The sequence below is a fragment of the Caretta caretta genome, chromosome 15 (genome assembly GCF_965140235.1).
Source record: "Caretta caretta isolate rCarCar2 chromosome 15, rCarCar1.hap1, whole genome shotgun sequence".
Classification (NCBI taxonomy): Eukaryota; Metazoa; Chordata; order Testudines; family Cheloniidae; genus Caretta; species Caretta caretta.
Window position 1 is genome coordinate 26,800,692 of NC_134220.1, and position 18,184 is coordinate 26,818,875.

The 18,184-nt window shown below is 46.5% G+C and overlaps 2 protein-coding genes across 5 annotated transcripts in view; one reads left to right on the plus strand and one right to left on the minus strand.

The window, feature by feature from the left end:
- The window catches only part of SETD1B (SET domain containing 1B, histone lysine methyltransferase), a 66,022-nt gene extending 64,740 nt beyond the window's left edge, over window positions 1-1,282 (plus strand). The window contains exons 17-18 of the mRNA XM_048821976.2: window positions 64-201; window positions 986-1,282. Coding sequence (XP_048677933.2) covers window positions 64-201; window positions 986-1,159 — 312 coding nt within the window. The 3' untranslated portion in view covers window positions 1,160-1,282. The remainder of the gene's footprint in view (window positions 1-63; window positions 202-985) is intronic.
- Window positions 269-18,184, minus strand: part of HPD (4-hydroxyphenylpyruvate dioxygenase) — a 34,144-nt gene continuing 16,228 nt past the window's right edge. The window contains exons 12-16 of one of the 4 annotated variants that reach the window (XR_012665094.1): window positions 16,275-16,397; window positions 15,328-15,444; window positions 13,962-14,088; window positions 2,002-2,084; window positions 269-1,227 (exon numbers count right to left, since the gene is read on the minus strand). Coding sequence is in view for 3 of the 4 variants with exons in the window: in XM_048821982.2 (XP_048677939.2) it covers window positions 13,978-14,088; window positions 15,328-15,444; window positions 16,275-16,397 (351 nt within the window). In the remaining variant the exon portion in view is untranslated. Of the gene's footprint in view, window positions 1,228-1,963; window positions 2,085-8,901; window positions 9,106-13,961; window positions 14,089-15,327; window positions 15,445-16,274; window positions 16,398-18,184 lie in introns of those variants that run through there. The other 3 variants (XM_048821982.2, XM_048821983.2, XM_048821981.2) reach the window with 3 other exon arrangements.

Sequence of the window (18,184 nt, forward strand, 5' to 3'; positions counted from 1 at the left end):
TTACTGCCCGTCTCCTTGTGCCATAGAGGCACACGTTGACTCGACAATTGGTTTGCCCGGTAGGTCATTGCAGACATGCGAGAGAAGCGATACGAGGATGAAGGCATTGGGAGCAGTTACATGTTCAGGGTCGACCATGACACCATCATCGATGCAACAAAATGTGGAAACTTTGCCAGGTTCATTAATCATAGCTGCAATGTAAGTATCGCTTTGCTTATGCTTTCGAGTTGGCCTTTACTTACAGATAAACCAGCCAGACACTCAGTTATACTCTGAGGTGGTGATGTTTAATAGGAACTGAAATCAACATATTGATAAGCTGATGTGGGTCAAGACTAGTATAAAGAACTGGTATGAGGGGACTAGAAGATGTAAGTTACAACAATTAAGAGTCCGCTCTGAATTTGGCCCTAGAAATCCGACTGTATCTAAAGATCCTGGAGAGACACTATTGTACGATGTTTAGGGAAAGTGTACTTAAAACAAAACATAGCCCTAACACTGGTATGGGAACAGTCTCCAAATGGTGTTCATGTAGGACCAGGGTTGTCTGTCTCCTCCAGGCGGGGACTCTGCCTTCGCCTGTGTTCTGTACAGTACTGGGCAGACTGTGTGCACTCAATGAGTAGTAATAATTTGGGTGTCTGAGTCATTACCGCCTCCCACCTCCCATTACCAAAGCCTGTAGGTGCCGTTCATGCTGACTGAACAAACTGTCACGATCTGTACCTTAGAAAAAGGATATGAAGGCTGAACTTTGTTTTTTGTCTTAATTCCGCCAATAAATCTTCCCATTCCCATGAGGAATTGAGTATGGCAGGGAAAAAAAATGAAAGCCCCACACTCCAGCCTCAGAAAAAGGACCTGTGCCCCTCTGTAAAAATAATTGCAACATTTCAGCTGATTTAAATAACTGCTAAAGAAGCCAGCACATCTAAAACTTTCAGAAAATTAACCCCTTTCCCATTTGTCACCCCTGCAGCCAAATTGTTACGCTAAAGTCGTCACCGTGGAGTCTCAGAAGAAGATTGTCATCTACTCGAAGCAGCACATCAGCGTGAATGAGGAAATTACCTATGACTACAAGTTTCCGATCGAGGATGTAAAGATCCCGTGTCTGTGCGGCTCTGAGAACTGCAGGGGGACCCTGAACTAATCCCGAGGCTTCTCGTCACACTTGCACCTTCGGCCATGTCAGAACTGCAGTAACCAGGTGTGGTTGCACTTTGCCAAAAAAAAAAAAAAAGAGAGAGAGAGAGAAGAAAACCAAGCAAGTTTCGCACTTCTGTCAGGATCACAAGTGAAAGCAAAAAGCGCACATGCATAACTAGGACTGTTCACGTTTCAGGTGCTCTTCCTCGTCAGATCCAACACACACAAAAGGTGATTACCACTTTGTGGCATAGTATATCCAAACACTAGCTTCTCTCTGTTCAGTCTCTATTTTATTGCTCATCGTACGATAATGGTACCTTTGTTGTTGTTTTTGTTGTTGTAAACCTTTGTCTTTCTATAAATGCTGCTACCTTTTTTCTCATCAGTTTGTTGTTTGAAAAAGACATTCAACGTTTAAATGTGAAGCAGAGACTGAAAATGCCATAAAGGTTTGTTGGGAGCTTGATTGGCTGAAATTGCACAGACTTTTCAGAGTAAGCTGTAAATAAATGTATGGTTGATGTTACAGAGCAAGCCAGAGGCTTGGATGCAAGAGTGTGAGTGTGTATGTGTATGCTTGGGTGTGTCTCAAGTGAGACTATAAATGAACTGTCCTGCCTTTTCCTTAGAGATGGGCCTGATCAATTCCTCTGACCCAAACATCCTGGAATGCTGGGGAACATTCAGCTCTGTAATGGGCCTGAATGTAATGCCTTAGGCTCACCTCTAATTTTCACATGCCATGCTGGTATTTTGGGGGGATCAATAGCTCTGTTACCATACAGGAAAAATATTTAATACCACAATCTGTATAATAAGTTTAATCAGTTACTTAGTCCTTACTCGTGAAAGGTGGCTTGAGAAATGGCCTTTTCTGTATCTACGTTTCTGGTGGATCTGTTCCTCTTTCATTCAAAATACTGAGGCTGAAATTAAATGATCAGTACAGTCATTGTTTATGCTGTAGAAATCTTACTGTCTTTTAAGCATACACTACCAGAACAATCCATGGAAGATGGCACTGAGATTTCTTTCCCTATAAGAAACCAACTGCTGGGTTTCTTTTGTTGTTTATTTCCAACTTTGCCTCTTGACACGCACCCTTCCCCCCCCCCCCCACGACTTTTCATTCAGACTGTTTGCTCTGCACTTGTATGGGCGAGATTCTTGTTCTACTGCTAAAGGGCTATATTCTGCCCCTCTCACTCACACTGAGCAGTACCTTAAATTAGTCCCATTCATTTCAATAGGACTAATTATGGAGTAAGGCACTGCTCTAAGTGCGTGAAGGTATCAGAGTCTGTCCCAAACTGTACAGTATGAAAATTGGGTTTTAAAAAAGTTTAACTTCCAAATAAAAACATTTATTTTCCTTTTAGAAAATATTTGATCACTGTAAGTGTATGTTGTAATGAAATCCTCAGTTTTGTACTAGGGGTTCCATTTCAGATGAGCCAGAATCCCATGCAAGTATTTCTTTTGATCTGAAATATTGTTTGGCCACTTGAAGGTAAGCAGATCAGTCTTTCAAACCGTATTCTATTCCTCCTGCTTACAAGTGGAACTTAGTTGTATTAAGCCATTTAAAAAAAAAAAACACTTTGTAGAGGGAAAATCTTACTGTTATCACAGTAACTAAAAATCTTTTCCCTTTAGAGTAAATTGGACAACTGAGTTCCATACTCTCTTCTGTCTAGTGACGATTACTGCCTGATCATGCTTCAGTGATCAGAAGTTGAAATCTTAGAAATGAGTTTTTTAGAAGTTATTTATACTGCATATGTATTTGCCAGGACTGTATTACAGTATGTAGCATGTAATATGGGGTAGACTTCTATATTTCATTTCTGTTTCAAGCAAAAGGCCTAGAGGACCTGGACTGATACAAGCTGCCTTACTATCCTCAGCTAGAAATGCAAATAATATTTACATTGTCCCTGAGATTGGACATGCAATAGTCTCTCCTTTTATTTATTTTGTTTTTGTTTTGTTGGTCCCCCGCACCCCAGTAAATGCTTTCTGAAAATCTCCTCAACAGTGGGTATTTGTGACCCAAAGACATACATTTATTAGAAGCACAAGTGGTTTCTGTCTTTGAGAGCTGGTTATAACTACAGCTGCATTGGGAGCGTTTTGAAATTAAGCCAACTGCTCCTTTATTTGTTTTAATATGATTCTTCCTTTCATACTGTCTCTCCAGTTGGCATGTCTAAGGCTTTGGGGACTGCACTAAAGCCTTGTGTTTCAGAACTAAAGTTCTAAACCATATTAATTTCTCTGCCTTCTTCCTTTCCATCCCTTCAAACTACTGTATCAACATTGGTTTCTTACAAATACATGGTCCAGTCTACATGTACAATATGTTTCCTACGACACTGATGACCCCAGTGGATTGTGAGGGATGATAGGGTGGCCACATGCAATTGCCTTTGTCTTTATTGTGGAGAAGCAGCCTATAGAGATTCTGGCCAAGATTAAAAAAATGAAACTACTGTTAGTTTCCTAGGGTGAAATTTTCAGAAGTGCCGAAGTACCATTAGCTTCTAAGTCACTCTGGCGCTTTTGGAAATGTTATCCGTAAATCCCTATTTAGGCTCTTAAATAACTACCCTGACTTTTCCAAAGTGTTCAGCAGCCAGCTGCTTCCATGGGAGCAGCTGAGTGCTCAGCACTTTTGAAAAAACAGGTTACGTATTTCAGAGTCTAAATATGAGCCTAGAAGCCTGACTTCATGCTTCTTTTTGTGTGTGTGTGTGTGTGTTTGTTTCCCTTCAGAATCTGGGCTTGCAGGGCCCAGTATGCAGAGTTTCCATCTTGAATTGAGCAGCCTCTGAGTGGGCCAGGATGGAGTATTTGATGGTGGGACTTGTAGTCTCCAAAGGATGTCTCAGCTGACATTAAATGAGTGGCAGCAATGGCCTCCATTTTATGCATACTCGTTTTGGCCGCCTCATTCCTGGCAAGTCACCCACGTGGTCTTGGTTGGGCAATGTCTGGGCACTCTGCAGATACAAATACGTATGTGGGCCGCTGTACCAGTTACACATTCATGACTCTTCCTAGTTATGAAGGCTGGTACCCTACAAACCTGAGATTGATGAGCAAAATGGAGGGACCATAGTGTGTGATGTATAGACATCAGCCCAAGGCTGGCAGAGCCTTATGCTGTGCTAAATTGGGTGTTGCCATAGCCATTAAAAGCTGATTGTAATGTGGGAAGTTTTCAAGGGGGGGAGAACTACTAAAATCAAATCTTGCCAGGCATTCTTTTTTGGAGGGGTATTTACAGAAGTATTTTTCTTCATTGAAGACCATATCCTTAATTCTGCTTGGGCTTACATTAACAACAAACAAAGAGATTGAATGTGTTCACTGTTAAATTTTATCCCCTGAAACTGAATCACTTTAATGTGTCTGCTACGTGAAACAATCCCAGAAAATAACACAAAAGTTGTGGAAATGTAGTTGCAAGTTCTATTGTCCCCAAGCAGGAATGAGCTGGCTTTAATTATGTTTGTAAATGCCTTAGAAATTGGCATACATAGTAAGTGCCCTCTCTGCTTGAAAAACCTGCATGTCCTGCCTGCCCTGTTCATTTATCTGTCAGTTTCACACCAATATTTTCCAATTCCAGAACTATGTTGGGTCCCATAAGTAATCTGTAACTATCAAGGGGTGGGAAGGGGCTCATCTTGCAGATATTTATATTGTACAGAACATCTTATTTCTACCAGAAAAACATTTTTAAATTCTGACAATGTAGACAGTAGATTCAGTTCTGGTTTTTGTGACCTTTTTCAGGGATCATTTCAGTGCATTTCTATATAAAATAAAAATTTAAGGAAAAAAGGATTTTGAAGTTTAAAAAAATGCATCTTCTGTACATAGGCAAACTTAAGAATCTTCTCTTCAGACACTGTTTCTTGTAGAAACATGTTGAATTTTTTTGCTGATTTCTTTGTACTTCAAGAGCATGTAAATAATTTATTAAAAGTGGCTATTGTAATTTGGAGTTCTTTTTAAAAAGAAGATTCCAGCTCTAACTCGTGTCAGGATGACGGGGGAGGGAGAAGGAATGCTTATAGAAAAGGAGCTGGTGGCATTTACAGCTTGTGTCAAGCTTTGTATAATGTAAATTCTGTATAAATATTTTTTTTTGGTCAAATAAGTAGACGAAATTAGAAGCATTAAGAAACTGAAGACAAAAGAATGCCAAGTGGAGGCTTTGTTTTTGTTTTTGTTTGCCAGTCTGAAACCTAATGTGCAAAATCTATTTATTTCAAGCGAGGAAATATGTACAGTCTATTAATAGACAACCTAAAATATATTTAAGCAAATCTGCATCTGGATTTTTTCAATTTAATGTGTTTTTTTTATAAATTTCCTCTTTAATTGCAATTGTAATATTTGTACAAGTGAAAAGAAACACATTGTAAAGGACACTCTAATCCAATCGGCAGTTTTAAAAACAAAACCTAAAAAGCTGCCCTCATTCCTTGCTGTTTCATGGGTTCTGTAAACAGGTTGTTTTAATTCACAGTGTGAAGGTTAAGGGCCTCCTTTAAAAGGAGGCAGGTAAAATGGTTTGCAATAAATGAAAATTCTGCTTTTTTTTTTTTTTTTTTTTAAGTTCTCTTTAAAAAAAATCTCTGCTTTGAAGATTTAGGATTTCTGCTTTCGCTTTTGTTAAGCAAATTTATAAATTTAGGGATGTTTTGTGCATATAGATTCTGTCATCAGTATGTATCTTGTTTTGAAGAAAGTGTTTTGTTGTGGATGTGTCATGCTGTATATATTTGTTCATATTTTTGTGAATTGAATACTATGTACCATTGTATTATAGTAACTTTTATAAAGCAAACCATAAATATACTGACTTTTCTTACAGAAAAAACCACTATGTTGTGCTTATTATTCTATTACAGTAGCATCTAGAGGCCTCTGAGATTGGGGACCCCATTGTGCTAGGCCTTGTATGGACGCACAATAAGAGACTGTCCCTATCCTGAAGAGCTACATTTTATTAACATACCCATGTGAATCTCATTGCAGGATCAGGGCCTATAAACATAGAGCCCGATTCTGTCACACTTTGTCACGTGAGTAACCCTGTTGACTTCGGTGTGACTGTTTGCATGGGTAAGGATCATTTACTTGAATAAGAGTTGTGGGATTGGACTCCTACTTTGCACAGCTATAGCTCTTCTTATCTCAGGATCCCAAAACACACTAATTGAAACATCGATTCAGAGATTTTAAGGGACCATTATGATCATCTAGCCCGCATACATCTCAGCATCCCATAGAGATTACTGTTGGAGGCTGAGTTTGTATTATCGGTCTGTGACTCTTTATGCCATAAGGCTGGCAGGGAGCTATGAGCTTTTAGTTTGGGTGTTTTTTTTTTTTAATTGTGCTAAATCTGTAATGAACTTGATCTACTTTTTACAGTAGAGGGAAACAGATACAAAATTAAGAGTCTTGCCCAAGGTCACTGCCATGGGATGTATGTAGCCCATGTTAGCCCAGCAAGCAAAGGGTTAATACAAGCCCTGCCAGCTACTGCTGATTGGCAGTCTAGCAGCAGCTGGGAGGATAAAAGGGCTGGGAAGCAGAAGGGAGAGGCTGCTACAGAGTAAGTGAGAAGGGAACTCCAGTCAGTGGACTGCTAGACAACTGGACAACACCCAGCAAGGGGCAAACAAACCCACAGAGTGAAGAGCCTGCAGAGGCCCGAGGGAAGGTAGGAAGGAGCTCCAGGCATTGCCCAGGTCAGCACCCCTGACTCTCCTTATGTAGCTTGAGGGCCTGGAGCTGGAACCCAATGGAGCGGGCAGGCCTGGGATCCCCTACCAGCCCCCTGGGAGTTTCCAGATTCCTGGACCCCAGGGGTAGACTGACAGCTCCACTGAGCTGAGGGAACCAGAGCCATGCACCCCCTGCCCCCGTTTAGCCACAGGGGCCACCGCTTCAGTCCGACATCTAGAGAGTGGCAGACCTGAAGATAAAACCCTGGACTCCTTTACTCTCAGCCCCTTGTTTGGCCATTAAAGCACCACCCCCTCTGTTCATTATTGGCAGTATTGGCCCAAATGTGCTAGGGTTCCGTCTGTAGGAAGAGACGGTCCCTGCCTCAGAGAGCTTACAACGGAAACAGATGAAAAAACAAGCCCAGCGTGGCAGAAAAGGAGGCCATGAACTAGGGTTTGCGGTAGCAAATTTCATCACTTGGGTGAGATGCCGTTTCTATTTATACCTCCCGCCCCACGTTCTGCAGGTGATGAGAATGGCCTGGATTTTCAAAAGCTCCTATGGGAGAAACTGGGAGCTTAAGTGGCCAAAAAGGTTTTCTAAGGTTCCTAGGGCTGCACAAGACCATTTCAGAAGCAGCCTGGTGCTTGGGCCCAAGGGCCGAATTGGACGCATTGATAAGCCACCTAAGGGCGTGGTTCTCGGGGGGGGGAGGGGGGTTAACTTGATGGGCTTGTGGATTTGCAAAGTTGTGCGAAGTCGTCCCTCCCCCAGTATTGTGCTTCTGAGATAGTTGTAGGGAGGCACAACGTGACATCTGTCTGCCCGTCATCTGTGTTCCCCTTGGGGTCCGTGTTCTCCTGCACATGCTCCACTCTCCATAACTACCAAGTTGTGAGCCGCTCCCTGGGTGACCTTTCTCAATCTCTAGTTGCTCCTCATTCCAAGCAGTTGGGGCAGGGAGGAAGGTACGAATCTCCCCAGACCAGTGGCAGAGGGAGGCAGGACCCTATCTCCACACAACCACCTCTCCCTTTCCCACCCTGGATCCAATGCTTGCCCTGCTCCAACTGCTTTGGGTCCCCTCAGAATTCTGCCTCAGTGAGGAAGGGCTGGTCTAGCCTGTCCCAGCCCGCCCCAAGGTATATTTGCAGGGAAAGGAGTGGGCTTTTTCCATTCCTCCCCCACCACTTCTTGTAGAAAAATATGTTGTCCTAGCCTGTTGGCCCTCCTCTCCAGCCGCTCCCCACAGCACACACGCACTCCTGAGAGGGGAAGGGCAGGAGGCTCTGCTAGAGCTGCCCTCTGACTGGGGTGAGGGGGAAAAGAAGTGCAAGACACTTCCCTTAAAGGTAAAGTGGGGGCAGGGGACAGTGACTGATACAGGAGAGAGAGAGCCACAAGAAATTGGACAGGAGATGCAAAAAAAGGGGAGGACTCTCCCCCATGGTTGGGAAGAGAAGCAGTTCCCCCAGGCAGTCAATTATCTAACCGCCAGTCAATTGAGTTCTGCCCCCCCCTCCCCCCAATAACCTCCCTCTTTGCCCCTCAGGCCACTTGATTTTCATCTGCCCATTCACCCCCTTTGATGGGTCACTTTCCCTCCCTGCCTCCTTCCAGGTGTCTCCGTCCTCTTGTTCTCAGCTATTTATGCAAACCTTTTTTTGGCAAATCCTGCAGTTTGGGGCTAAATGCTGGGAATTGGGAGCTGCAGGTTCTTGTTGACAATGGTGACAGAAGTGTGTGCATACTTGGTTCCAGTTCCAACTAACCTCTCTCTTGCCCAGCAGGGGCCTGAGCCTGGAATCCCCTCCAGTGACTCTTCCTGGCCAATTCTCTGGTGCCAGCCCACAGGGCAGGAAGAACACGTCTCCCCCGTGTCAATGCTCCTTTTGCGGGTTGTTGTGGGGGAAGGCAGAGCCAAACGTAACACATTATGTGGGCAGTGGGGACTGACTTGGGGAAACCAGTGACAGAACTGTGGCCACATCGTATAATGATCCATTTTATTTCCAGGTCAGGTGTTCGCAGATGAAATTGGTTGGCATTTGTGTTGTTGTAACAATATGGTCTCCTGTCCCTTGAGTTTCTTCCACCAATGCTATGGCACCAATTCTCTGCTGGCATAGATGGACACATCACCACTGAACTCAATAGAGTTGTGTCAGTTGACGGCAGGGCTGAATTTGGCCCCCTCTGTAATGAGATGTTGGGCAATGTAAACAGAGACTGTCCCGGTTATGTGACACTGACAATGGTTTAAGCATCTCTGCTAAAAGCAATCTTAGGAACTGGTGTATAGTATAAATAGTCAGTGATGTTTTCTTCCTCTTCGTGAGAACCTGGTGCCCCCTCCCTCTACTTAACCAAGTCAGTCACCCATCTCTACCATTTCCTGAGTCCCTTCCCCCTCTTAGGCTATCTGCCCTCTTCCTATAACCCATGGTTTAAGGATGGGATCGCCAAGCATGGGAGGGAAGGTGTCTCCTGACCAGATTTTTTTCCTGCAGAGAAAAAACACCCATATCATGACTCTGACTCTGTTCTTGGTTCTGCCTGGTTTGCCGGGGGCCTGGTATCACAACCCACATGGTAACATTTTCAAAAGCGATAGGTACTTGGGAGCCTATTGCATGTCAATGGGATGTCAGGTTTCAGAGTAACAGCCGTGTTAGTCTGTATTTGCAAAAAGAAAAGGAGTACTTGTGGCACCTTAGAGACTAACCAATTTATTTGAGCATGAGCTTTCGTGAGCTACAGCTCACTTCATCGGATGCATACCGTGGAAACTGCAGCAGACTTTATATACACACAGAGAATATGAAACAATACCTCCTCCCACCCCACTCTCCTGCTGGTAATGTTAAACCAGTCAGAGAACACTTCAATCTCTCTGGTCACGCAATCACAGACGTGAAGGTCGCTATCTTAAAACAAAAAAACTTCAAATCCAGACTCCAGCGAGAAACTGCTGAATTGGAATTCATTTGCAAATTGGATACTATTAATTTAGGCTTAAATAGAGACTGGGAGTGGCTAAGTCATTATGCAAGGTAGCCTATTTCCCCTTGTTTTTTCCTACACCCCCCCCCCCAGATGTTCTGGTTTAACTTGGATTTAAACTTGGAGAGTGGTCAGTTTGGATGAGCTATTACCAGCAGGAGAGTGAGTTTGTGTGTGTATGGGGGTGGGGGGGGGGGTGAGAAAACCTGGATTTGTGCTGGAAATGGCCCACCTTGATTATCATGCACATTGTAGGGAGAGTGGTCACTTTGGATGAGCTATTACCAGCAGGATAGTGAGTTTGTGTGTGTGGTTTTTGGGAGGGGGGTGAGGGAACCTGGATTTGTGCAGGAAATGGCCCAACTTGATTATCATGCACATTGTGTAAAGAGTTGTCACTTTGGATGGGCTATCACCAGCAGGAGAGTGAATTTGTGTGGGGGGGTGGAGGGTGAGAAAACCTGGATTTGTGCTGGAAATGGCCCAACCTGATGATCACTTTAGATAAGCTATTACCAGCAGGACAGTGGGGTGGGAGGAGGTATTGTTTCATATTCTCTGTGTGTATATAAAGTCTGCTGCAGTTTCCACGGTACGCATCCGATGAAGTGAGCTGTAGCTCACGAAAGCTCATGCTCAAATAAATTGGTTAGTCTCTAAGGTGCCACAAGTACTCCTTTTCTTAATGGGATATCAGTTTCTCAGGTACTTGGCACTTTTGAAAATTTTACCCAGGGTTGGGCTCTCTCCCCTAAGGCTGCTTTTAAGTCTTTCAGACCAAGAGTCAGCAGAGCCAAGTTTATTCTGGGATGTTTTATTTTTTGATGTTTCTTTAGCAAACGGATGGGCTTTGTTCTGTTCTTTTGGCCATGTGTGTATATCGCCATCTGGGTGCCACTACTCTGGTAGAAGTCTGCATCAGTGGCAGGCCTCTGTCTCTCATCAGTATTTCTTTGCATGTGTGTTGCGGAGGCTTAGAAGCTGGGGACACTAACTGCAGAGCTGGTTACAGGGATCCACTTTTATGAGCATGACGTTTAATTGCAGCCAGGGGCTGATTGAGAGACCCAGGAGAAAAGGCAATCAGTCCCATTCCCTAGCTCTTATCCCCATCAGAAGATTGAGACTTCAAAGAATATTTCTGCCACAAAGGCTGAGTTAAGTTTTGCACTTAAAGCAGGGATTCAACCCGTTTATAATGTATGGACAATACATTGCATTCTCCCCAAAGTTACCACACGTACCCTTTGAGTACAGAATGCATTTTCTGAGAATGTACATGTTAATTAGCTTAGGAATTAAAATTAATTAGACAATAACTACATTAAAGTGGAGTTAAGGTTGAGAGCATATATTGGCAGTTTACGTTAAACCGCATTACAGGGACGTTGTAATTATCCCAAAACCAAGTGTTAGAAACCCAGGAAATTCACAGATAAGATTAAATTTAAAAGAAATCCGAACAACTAAGGTATAACATGCAGTTAGGGCACCAAACCTTAACTCTGCCCTCTTTTCTATAGTTAAAATTCACTGAAATCTTTATGCAACATGCAAATAGTTTATTAGGATTAATAGTTGTTTCTCCGTGTTATTCTTCATAACTGAAATTCCTCCTCAGCAGAAACCTGAACACTGCCCTGTAGTGATGATTAAGGCATTTTAGTATTTAGCACCCCAGATGGGATTAAACTGATTTTAAAGACATTTGATTTTTTTTAACTCCCCTCCCCCTCCATCAGTAGAGGGCAGAGTTAAGGTTGTTGGACTGTCCTAATTACGTTGCCATACCATATCACATTTGGAATCCTTTTAAGTTTAAACGTAACTGCATTGGTGGAGCGTGAATCCCCCCCTTGGGGGAGCATAGCCCCCTGCCCCTTATGCCCACGGCCCTGCCCCTTTTACCCACCAAAGTCCCGAGGGCTCACGCTGTTGCCGTAGGAGCCCTGGCTGAACTGCCCCAAGCACTGGCTTTCCTGCCCCAGCTGCTCCAAGCCACTGGCCGACCCAACGCTCGGGCCTGGGCCGAACCGACCCAATGCAACCTGACATGCCAGCCCAGCCTGGCACGCTAGCCCAGACAAAAGTGACCCAATGCGCCAGCCCGAACTGACGCACCAGCCCGACCTGACCCGACCCGACGCGCTGGCCCGTCCTGAACCGACCCGACATGCAGGCCCAGCCCAACCCTATGCACTGGCCCAGCCTGACCCGATGCGCCGGCCCGGCCCGACCCGACGTGCCGACCCAGCCTGACCCGACACGCCAGCCTGGCCCAACCCGGCCAGACGCCCAGCCCAAACCGACCCGACGTGCCGACCCAACCCGACCTGACGCCCAGCCCGAACTGACCCAACGTGCCGGCCTGACCCGACCTGACGCCCAACCCGAAGTGACCCGACGTGCCTGCCTGACCAGACCCAATGCCCAGCCCGAACTGACCCGATGTGCCAGCCTGACCTGAACCGACCCGACGTGCCGACCCAACCCGGCCAGACGCCCAGCCCGAACCGACCCGACGTGCCGACCCAACCCGGCCAGACGCCCAGCCCAAACCGACCCGACGTGCCGACCCAACCCGACCCGACGCCCAGCCCGAACTGACCCAACGTGCCGGCCTGACCCGACCTGACGCCCAACCCGAAGTGACCCGACGTGCCGGCCTGACCAGACCCAATGCCCAGCCCGAACTGACCCGATGTGCCGGCCTGACCTGAACCGACCCGATGTGCCGGCCCAACCCGACCCGATGCGCCAGCCCAAACTGACCAACGCACCAGCCTGGCCTGACCCGACCTGACCCGACGCGCCGGCCCTTCCCGAATCAACTCGCCATGCCAGCCCAAACCGACCTCACGAGCCAGCCCAACCTGAACCGACCCGACACACTGGCCCAGCCCGACCCGACACACTGGCCCGACCTGAACCGACCCGACGTGCCAGCCCAACCCGACCCGACGCCCAGCCCGAACTGACCCAACGTGCCGGCCTGACCCGACCTGACACCCAACCCGAAGTGACCCGACGTGCCGGCCTGACCAGACCCAACACCCAGCCCGAACCGACCCGACGTGCCGACCCGACGCCCAGCCTGAACTGACCCGATGTGCCGGCCTGACCTGAACCGACCCGACGTGCCAGCCCAACCCGACCCGATGCGCCAGCCCAAACTGACCCGACGCACCGGCCTGGCCTGACCCGACCTGACCCGATGCGCCGTTCCCGAACCGACTTGACATGCCAGCCCAAACCGACCTGACGAGCCAGCCCAACCTGAACTGACCCGATGCGCTGGCCCAGCCCGACCCGACACGCTGGCCCGACCTGAACCAACCCGACATGCAGGCCCAGCCCAACCCTACGCATTGGCCCAGCCTGACCCGACGCGCCGGCCCAGCCCAACCTGACCCGACCCCCAGCCCGAACTGACCCGACGTGCCGGCCCCACCCGACCGGCGCCCAGCCCGAACTGACCCGATGTACCAGCCCACCTTGATGCGCCAGCTTGACCTGAACCGACCCGACGCGCTGGCCCATTCTGAACCGACCCAACGCCCAGCCCGACCTGACCCGACACACTGACCCAGCCTGACCCGAACCAACCTGAAGCACCAGCCCAACCTGAACCGACCCAACGCGCTGGCCCAGTCAGCGACGTGCCGGGCCAGCCCGAACCGACCCGGCCCGACCTGACCCGACGTGTCGGCCCAGTCCAAACCGGCCCAATCTGCCATGCCAGCCCGGCCCAAACCGACCCACCGCGCCAGCCCGGCCTGACTGCGGGCCACTCTGAGCTGAGCCCCCACAAGCTTCAAGGGTGAAGGGGAGAGAGAGGTGGGCCGTCAGGGCGGAGCATGGGCGGGGCCACAGCCTGGGTTAGGGGAGGCTTAGCCACCTCTGGCCTATTATACCTGCCTCTCATGCTTAACTGTGAATTTCCTTGGTTTATATGCTTAGTGTTCGGCTACTGACCCAAATTATTGGAGATTTTTAACAAAAATGTATAGGCACTTTCATATATGGAAGTTATTGTGTCTGCTGCCTACCTCTTGCTGAGAGGCTCTAGATTAAATTAGTTTCTCCATCTGCTGTTAGTATGGTAAGGTTTCCTCTTGCATCCTGGTCATCTTCTATAGCTTGAAACAAAGACTTGAAATTTCCAGCACCAAATCCCTACATATGGGAAGAAAAGAACATTAACTGGCATATGGACATGGCAAGTGAATTTGTTATTTCCAGAGTCTCAGGAGTAAACCAAGCAGCCACAAGAGGTTTACTTACATACAGTGGGACTTCCTTCCCTAAGGACACAGAATGGGACTTGAAGCCAGGAACTTCTGCCATTGACAACTGCAGTGGTCACAGGCAAGTCATCTAACCTTCCCGTGCCTCAGTTTCTCTCATCTATAGATTGAGGATGCTACTGCTTACCTATTGCAGCTCACAGGAATCTTGTGAGGATTAATGAATTGAAGTTTGATGGTGGAATGTGCTACGCAAGCTGCTAATCATTATTTATAGTGTCAAAGCCATACCAAAGACTCCATCAAGAATACGACTCTGTGACATATGTATGAAAATGCCTCCCCTTTCCTTCCCACCTCAGAATGATAATAAAATTAAGCACCTAATTCTAGAGAGACAAGGGACTAGAGCAGGTAAACTCCGGAGAGTCTCTTAGTTAGGTCTGGAGCTGGTTCTATCTTTCTATTTCTGGTATATCCACCCAGCATGTATAGGCACCAAATAGAGCAATAAAGAGAATTCTCCACTGAGGTCCAGAAACAGACCATTTTCTCCATTGGGAGGAAGTCTCCCCAGTCTGTTGTCTTACACGGTGCTCTGAAGGAGTGAGGCACTGACCCTTGACAGAAGGAAAGAGCTTAGTGGGTAAGTACCCTTTGGAATTTCATACCATTACAATCATGGTCCGGGACTGCCAAATATCAGGCTTTTCATCAGCAGCCTGGTTAACAACCGAGACATCCTTAAGGGACCTTGGCCTGCTCAGGCTGTGAGTTCAGTCAACCAAGAGCAACTTGGATTTTTAACGTTTCTTTTGTAAAAACAGCTTAGCAGCAGCATCTCTTAAAAAGCTTGGCAGCTCACAGGCCCCACGGGAAATCCCACCAGGCTGCTTGCAGCTGCCATTTTGGGGTGGCTGGTCTAAGGAACCAAGTCTCTGCAGCAGCTTTTTAATTTTTCAAAACTTTAACTTTAAGAATTTCAGAGCAAAATCCCTGTGCGGTCGCAGGGACATGAAACAGTCAAAATGGGACCGGGAGCGCAATGCTCCTGCCTACCCCTGCTTTTTGGCATAGCTCCATTTTTTTAAATTATAATGAAAAATCTTAACATTTTCAGTTAAAATCAGCCAGAAAAGAACCTCTCAAGCCCAAACACTCAACAAACCTGGTGGTTGTGGCGCTGTATGACCTCCAGAAAGACAGTGGGTCTATCCTGAACGGGTTTAGTGAAGATCTGGAGCAGGTATCCTTTCTCATCAAAGTCAACTAAGATTTTCAGTTCCTTGGAAAGAAAAACAATAAAACCGATTGTTTGGAGAATTGTTGAGAAGCTGGAAGCTGGTGCTAAATAACCCCCTAAATCCACTAGAATCTTTCAGCAATATTGTGAAAAGTTTTTTGATGTCTGGTCTGCATCAGAGCTGCTCGAGTTGGAATATCTGGAATTCTGTGGCATTAGGATCTTTAGAGGTTATGATTTAAAGACAATAACGTTCTGGTCAAATGCCAATCTGTGGCGTTATGTCGTGGTTATCCAAAATTCCATCTGAAGTTTCAGGTGGATGCATTACTCTCCACTTCCCTTCCTTCCTAAATGATTGTCATGTCACTGGGTTGTTAAAGCAACGGTCACAATCTGTCCCTGGGAGTGACTGCATTCTAGCGGTGAGTACAGAAAACAAGAATTTGTTTTCATGAAAAATTTAGAGGTTTTAAGCTTGTTTTTTTGGGGAGAGTTTGAGACACTCCATACCCCAGAATAGCCAATTATCCTAGTGATTAGGGCATTCACATGGGATCTGGGAGACCAAGGCTCAAGTCCCTGTTCCAAATGGGGTGGGGCTGTCTCTCCCTCCACCCATCCTGGACCTGAGAAACCTTCCTGACAAAATTATCATTGAAACCGATTAATTTTCATGAACAGTTTCAGTTTTGGCACATTGGCATGTTCCAGAAACAAAAAGGTTATTGATAAAATCCCACCCAGCTCGAGTGGTGAGGGAAGAGATTGCAGTCTGCAGAGCTGTTTGGGACCCTCCAGATTGGAAAGTGTTATTGAAATGCCAGAGATTGCATTGTTTTGTCTGCATACACCTTGAGAACCAGGCTGACCTCCAGTTTGTCGATGTTTTCCTTAACCTTGATTTTGGCAGATTTCAGCTTCTCTCGCAGTTGCTGGTAGTAAGTGGATGGAACCGTCATAAACTCCATGCCCCGTTGTTTCAGGTTTGTGACCTGTAATACAAGAGTGAGATTCATTCAAGTGGTTCTTTCGCTCACCCCCTTTCCCACCCTACTGGCTAAAGCATGGTCCCACTCAGAGCAGCAAAGCTGCCGCTGGGTCAGGAAATGCCAGTAGCTGGTGCAAGGAGCTCAGAAGCAGGTCAAGTGGAGCCCATGCAGCATAGAGATCCTGATGGCAGCTCCCGATGCAAACCAGTCCATGTGCAACCCTCCTAGGTTAGCACTCATTCACGCAATAAACAACCACTATCTATCTGGCTGCCTCCATGGCTGCTGTAACAGAACCTACCCTTACAGCAGCACTTCCATGTCATTAAAAAATGAACGGGAAAAGCCAGACCCGTTTTAAAGGGGAAGGAGTTAAAAGGTCACAGTAGAAGTCTGCTGAATTCCTGGAAACAGAGAGAGATACACGGCAAGAAATTAATTGATGCTAACGTAACCCTGACAGACCCCGATCATCGGTGGGCCAGATCGAACCTGGGACCTCAGTGTATGAGACTCTACTGCATGAGCTAAAAGCCACACGAATGTTAGCTAAGGCTGTAGCAGACTCATTAATCTCTCTCTACATGGCCTCAGTGCCACTAGATGCGACAGAACGCCACATCCAGGAGGTGTGTGGGTTACACTATTATTAAGGATCTACAACCTATCCTGAAGGACGACCCATCACGCTCACAGATCTTGGGAGACAGGCCAGTCCTTGCCTACAGACAGCCCTGCAACCTGAAGCAAATACTCACCAACAACCACATACCACACAACAGAACCACTAACCCAGGAACCTATCCTTGCAACAAAGCCCGTTGCCAACTGTGCCCACATATCTATTCAGGGGACACCATCACAGGGCCTAATCACATCAGCCACACTATCAGAGGCTCGTTCACCTGCACATCCACCAATGTGATATATGCCATCATGTGCCAGCAATGCCCCTCTGCCATTTACATTGGTCAAACTGGACAGTCTCTACGTAAAAGAATAAATGGACACAAATCAGATGTCAAGAATTATAACATTCATAAACCAGTCGGAGAACACTTCAATCTCTCTGGTCACGCAATCACAGACATGAAGGTCGCTATCTTACAACAAAAAAACTTCAAATCCAGACTCCAGCGAGAAACTGCTGAATTGGAATTCATTTGCAAATTGAATACGATTCATTTAGGCTTGAATAGAGACTGGGAGTGGCTAAGTCATTATGCAAGGTAGCCTATTTCCCCTTGTTTTTTTCTACCCCCTCCCCCGCCCCCCCTCCCCCGTCGTTCTGGTTAAACTTGGATTTATGCTGGAAATGGCCCACCTTGATTATCATACACATTTTAAAGAAAGTGGTCACTTTGGATGGGCTATTACCAGCAGGAGAGTGAGTCTGTGTGTGTGGGGGGGGGGGCGGAGAGTGAGAAAACCTGGATTTGTGCTGGAAATGGCCCAACTTGATGATCACTTTAGATAAGCTATTACCAGCAGGAGAGTGGGGTGGGAGGAGGTATTGTTTCATGGTCTCTGTGTATATAATGTCTTCTGCCGTTTCCACAGTATGCATCCGATGAAGTGAGCTGTAGCTCACGAAAGCTCATGCTCAAATAAATTGGTTAGTCTCTAAGGTGCCACAAGTCCTCCTTTTCTTTTTGCGAATACAGACTAACACGGCTGTTACTCTGAAACCTGGGTTACACTAAGACTCCTCTCCTCTAGTCCATCTGATTTGAGTCCTAGATGGACAGGACAGATGGCATCAGGAGTTAGCCTGTGGTCTTCCAACAAGA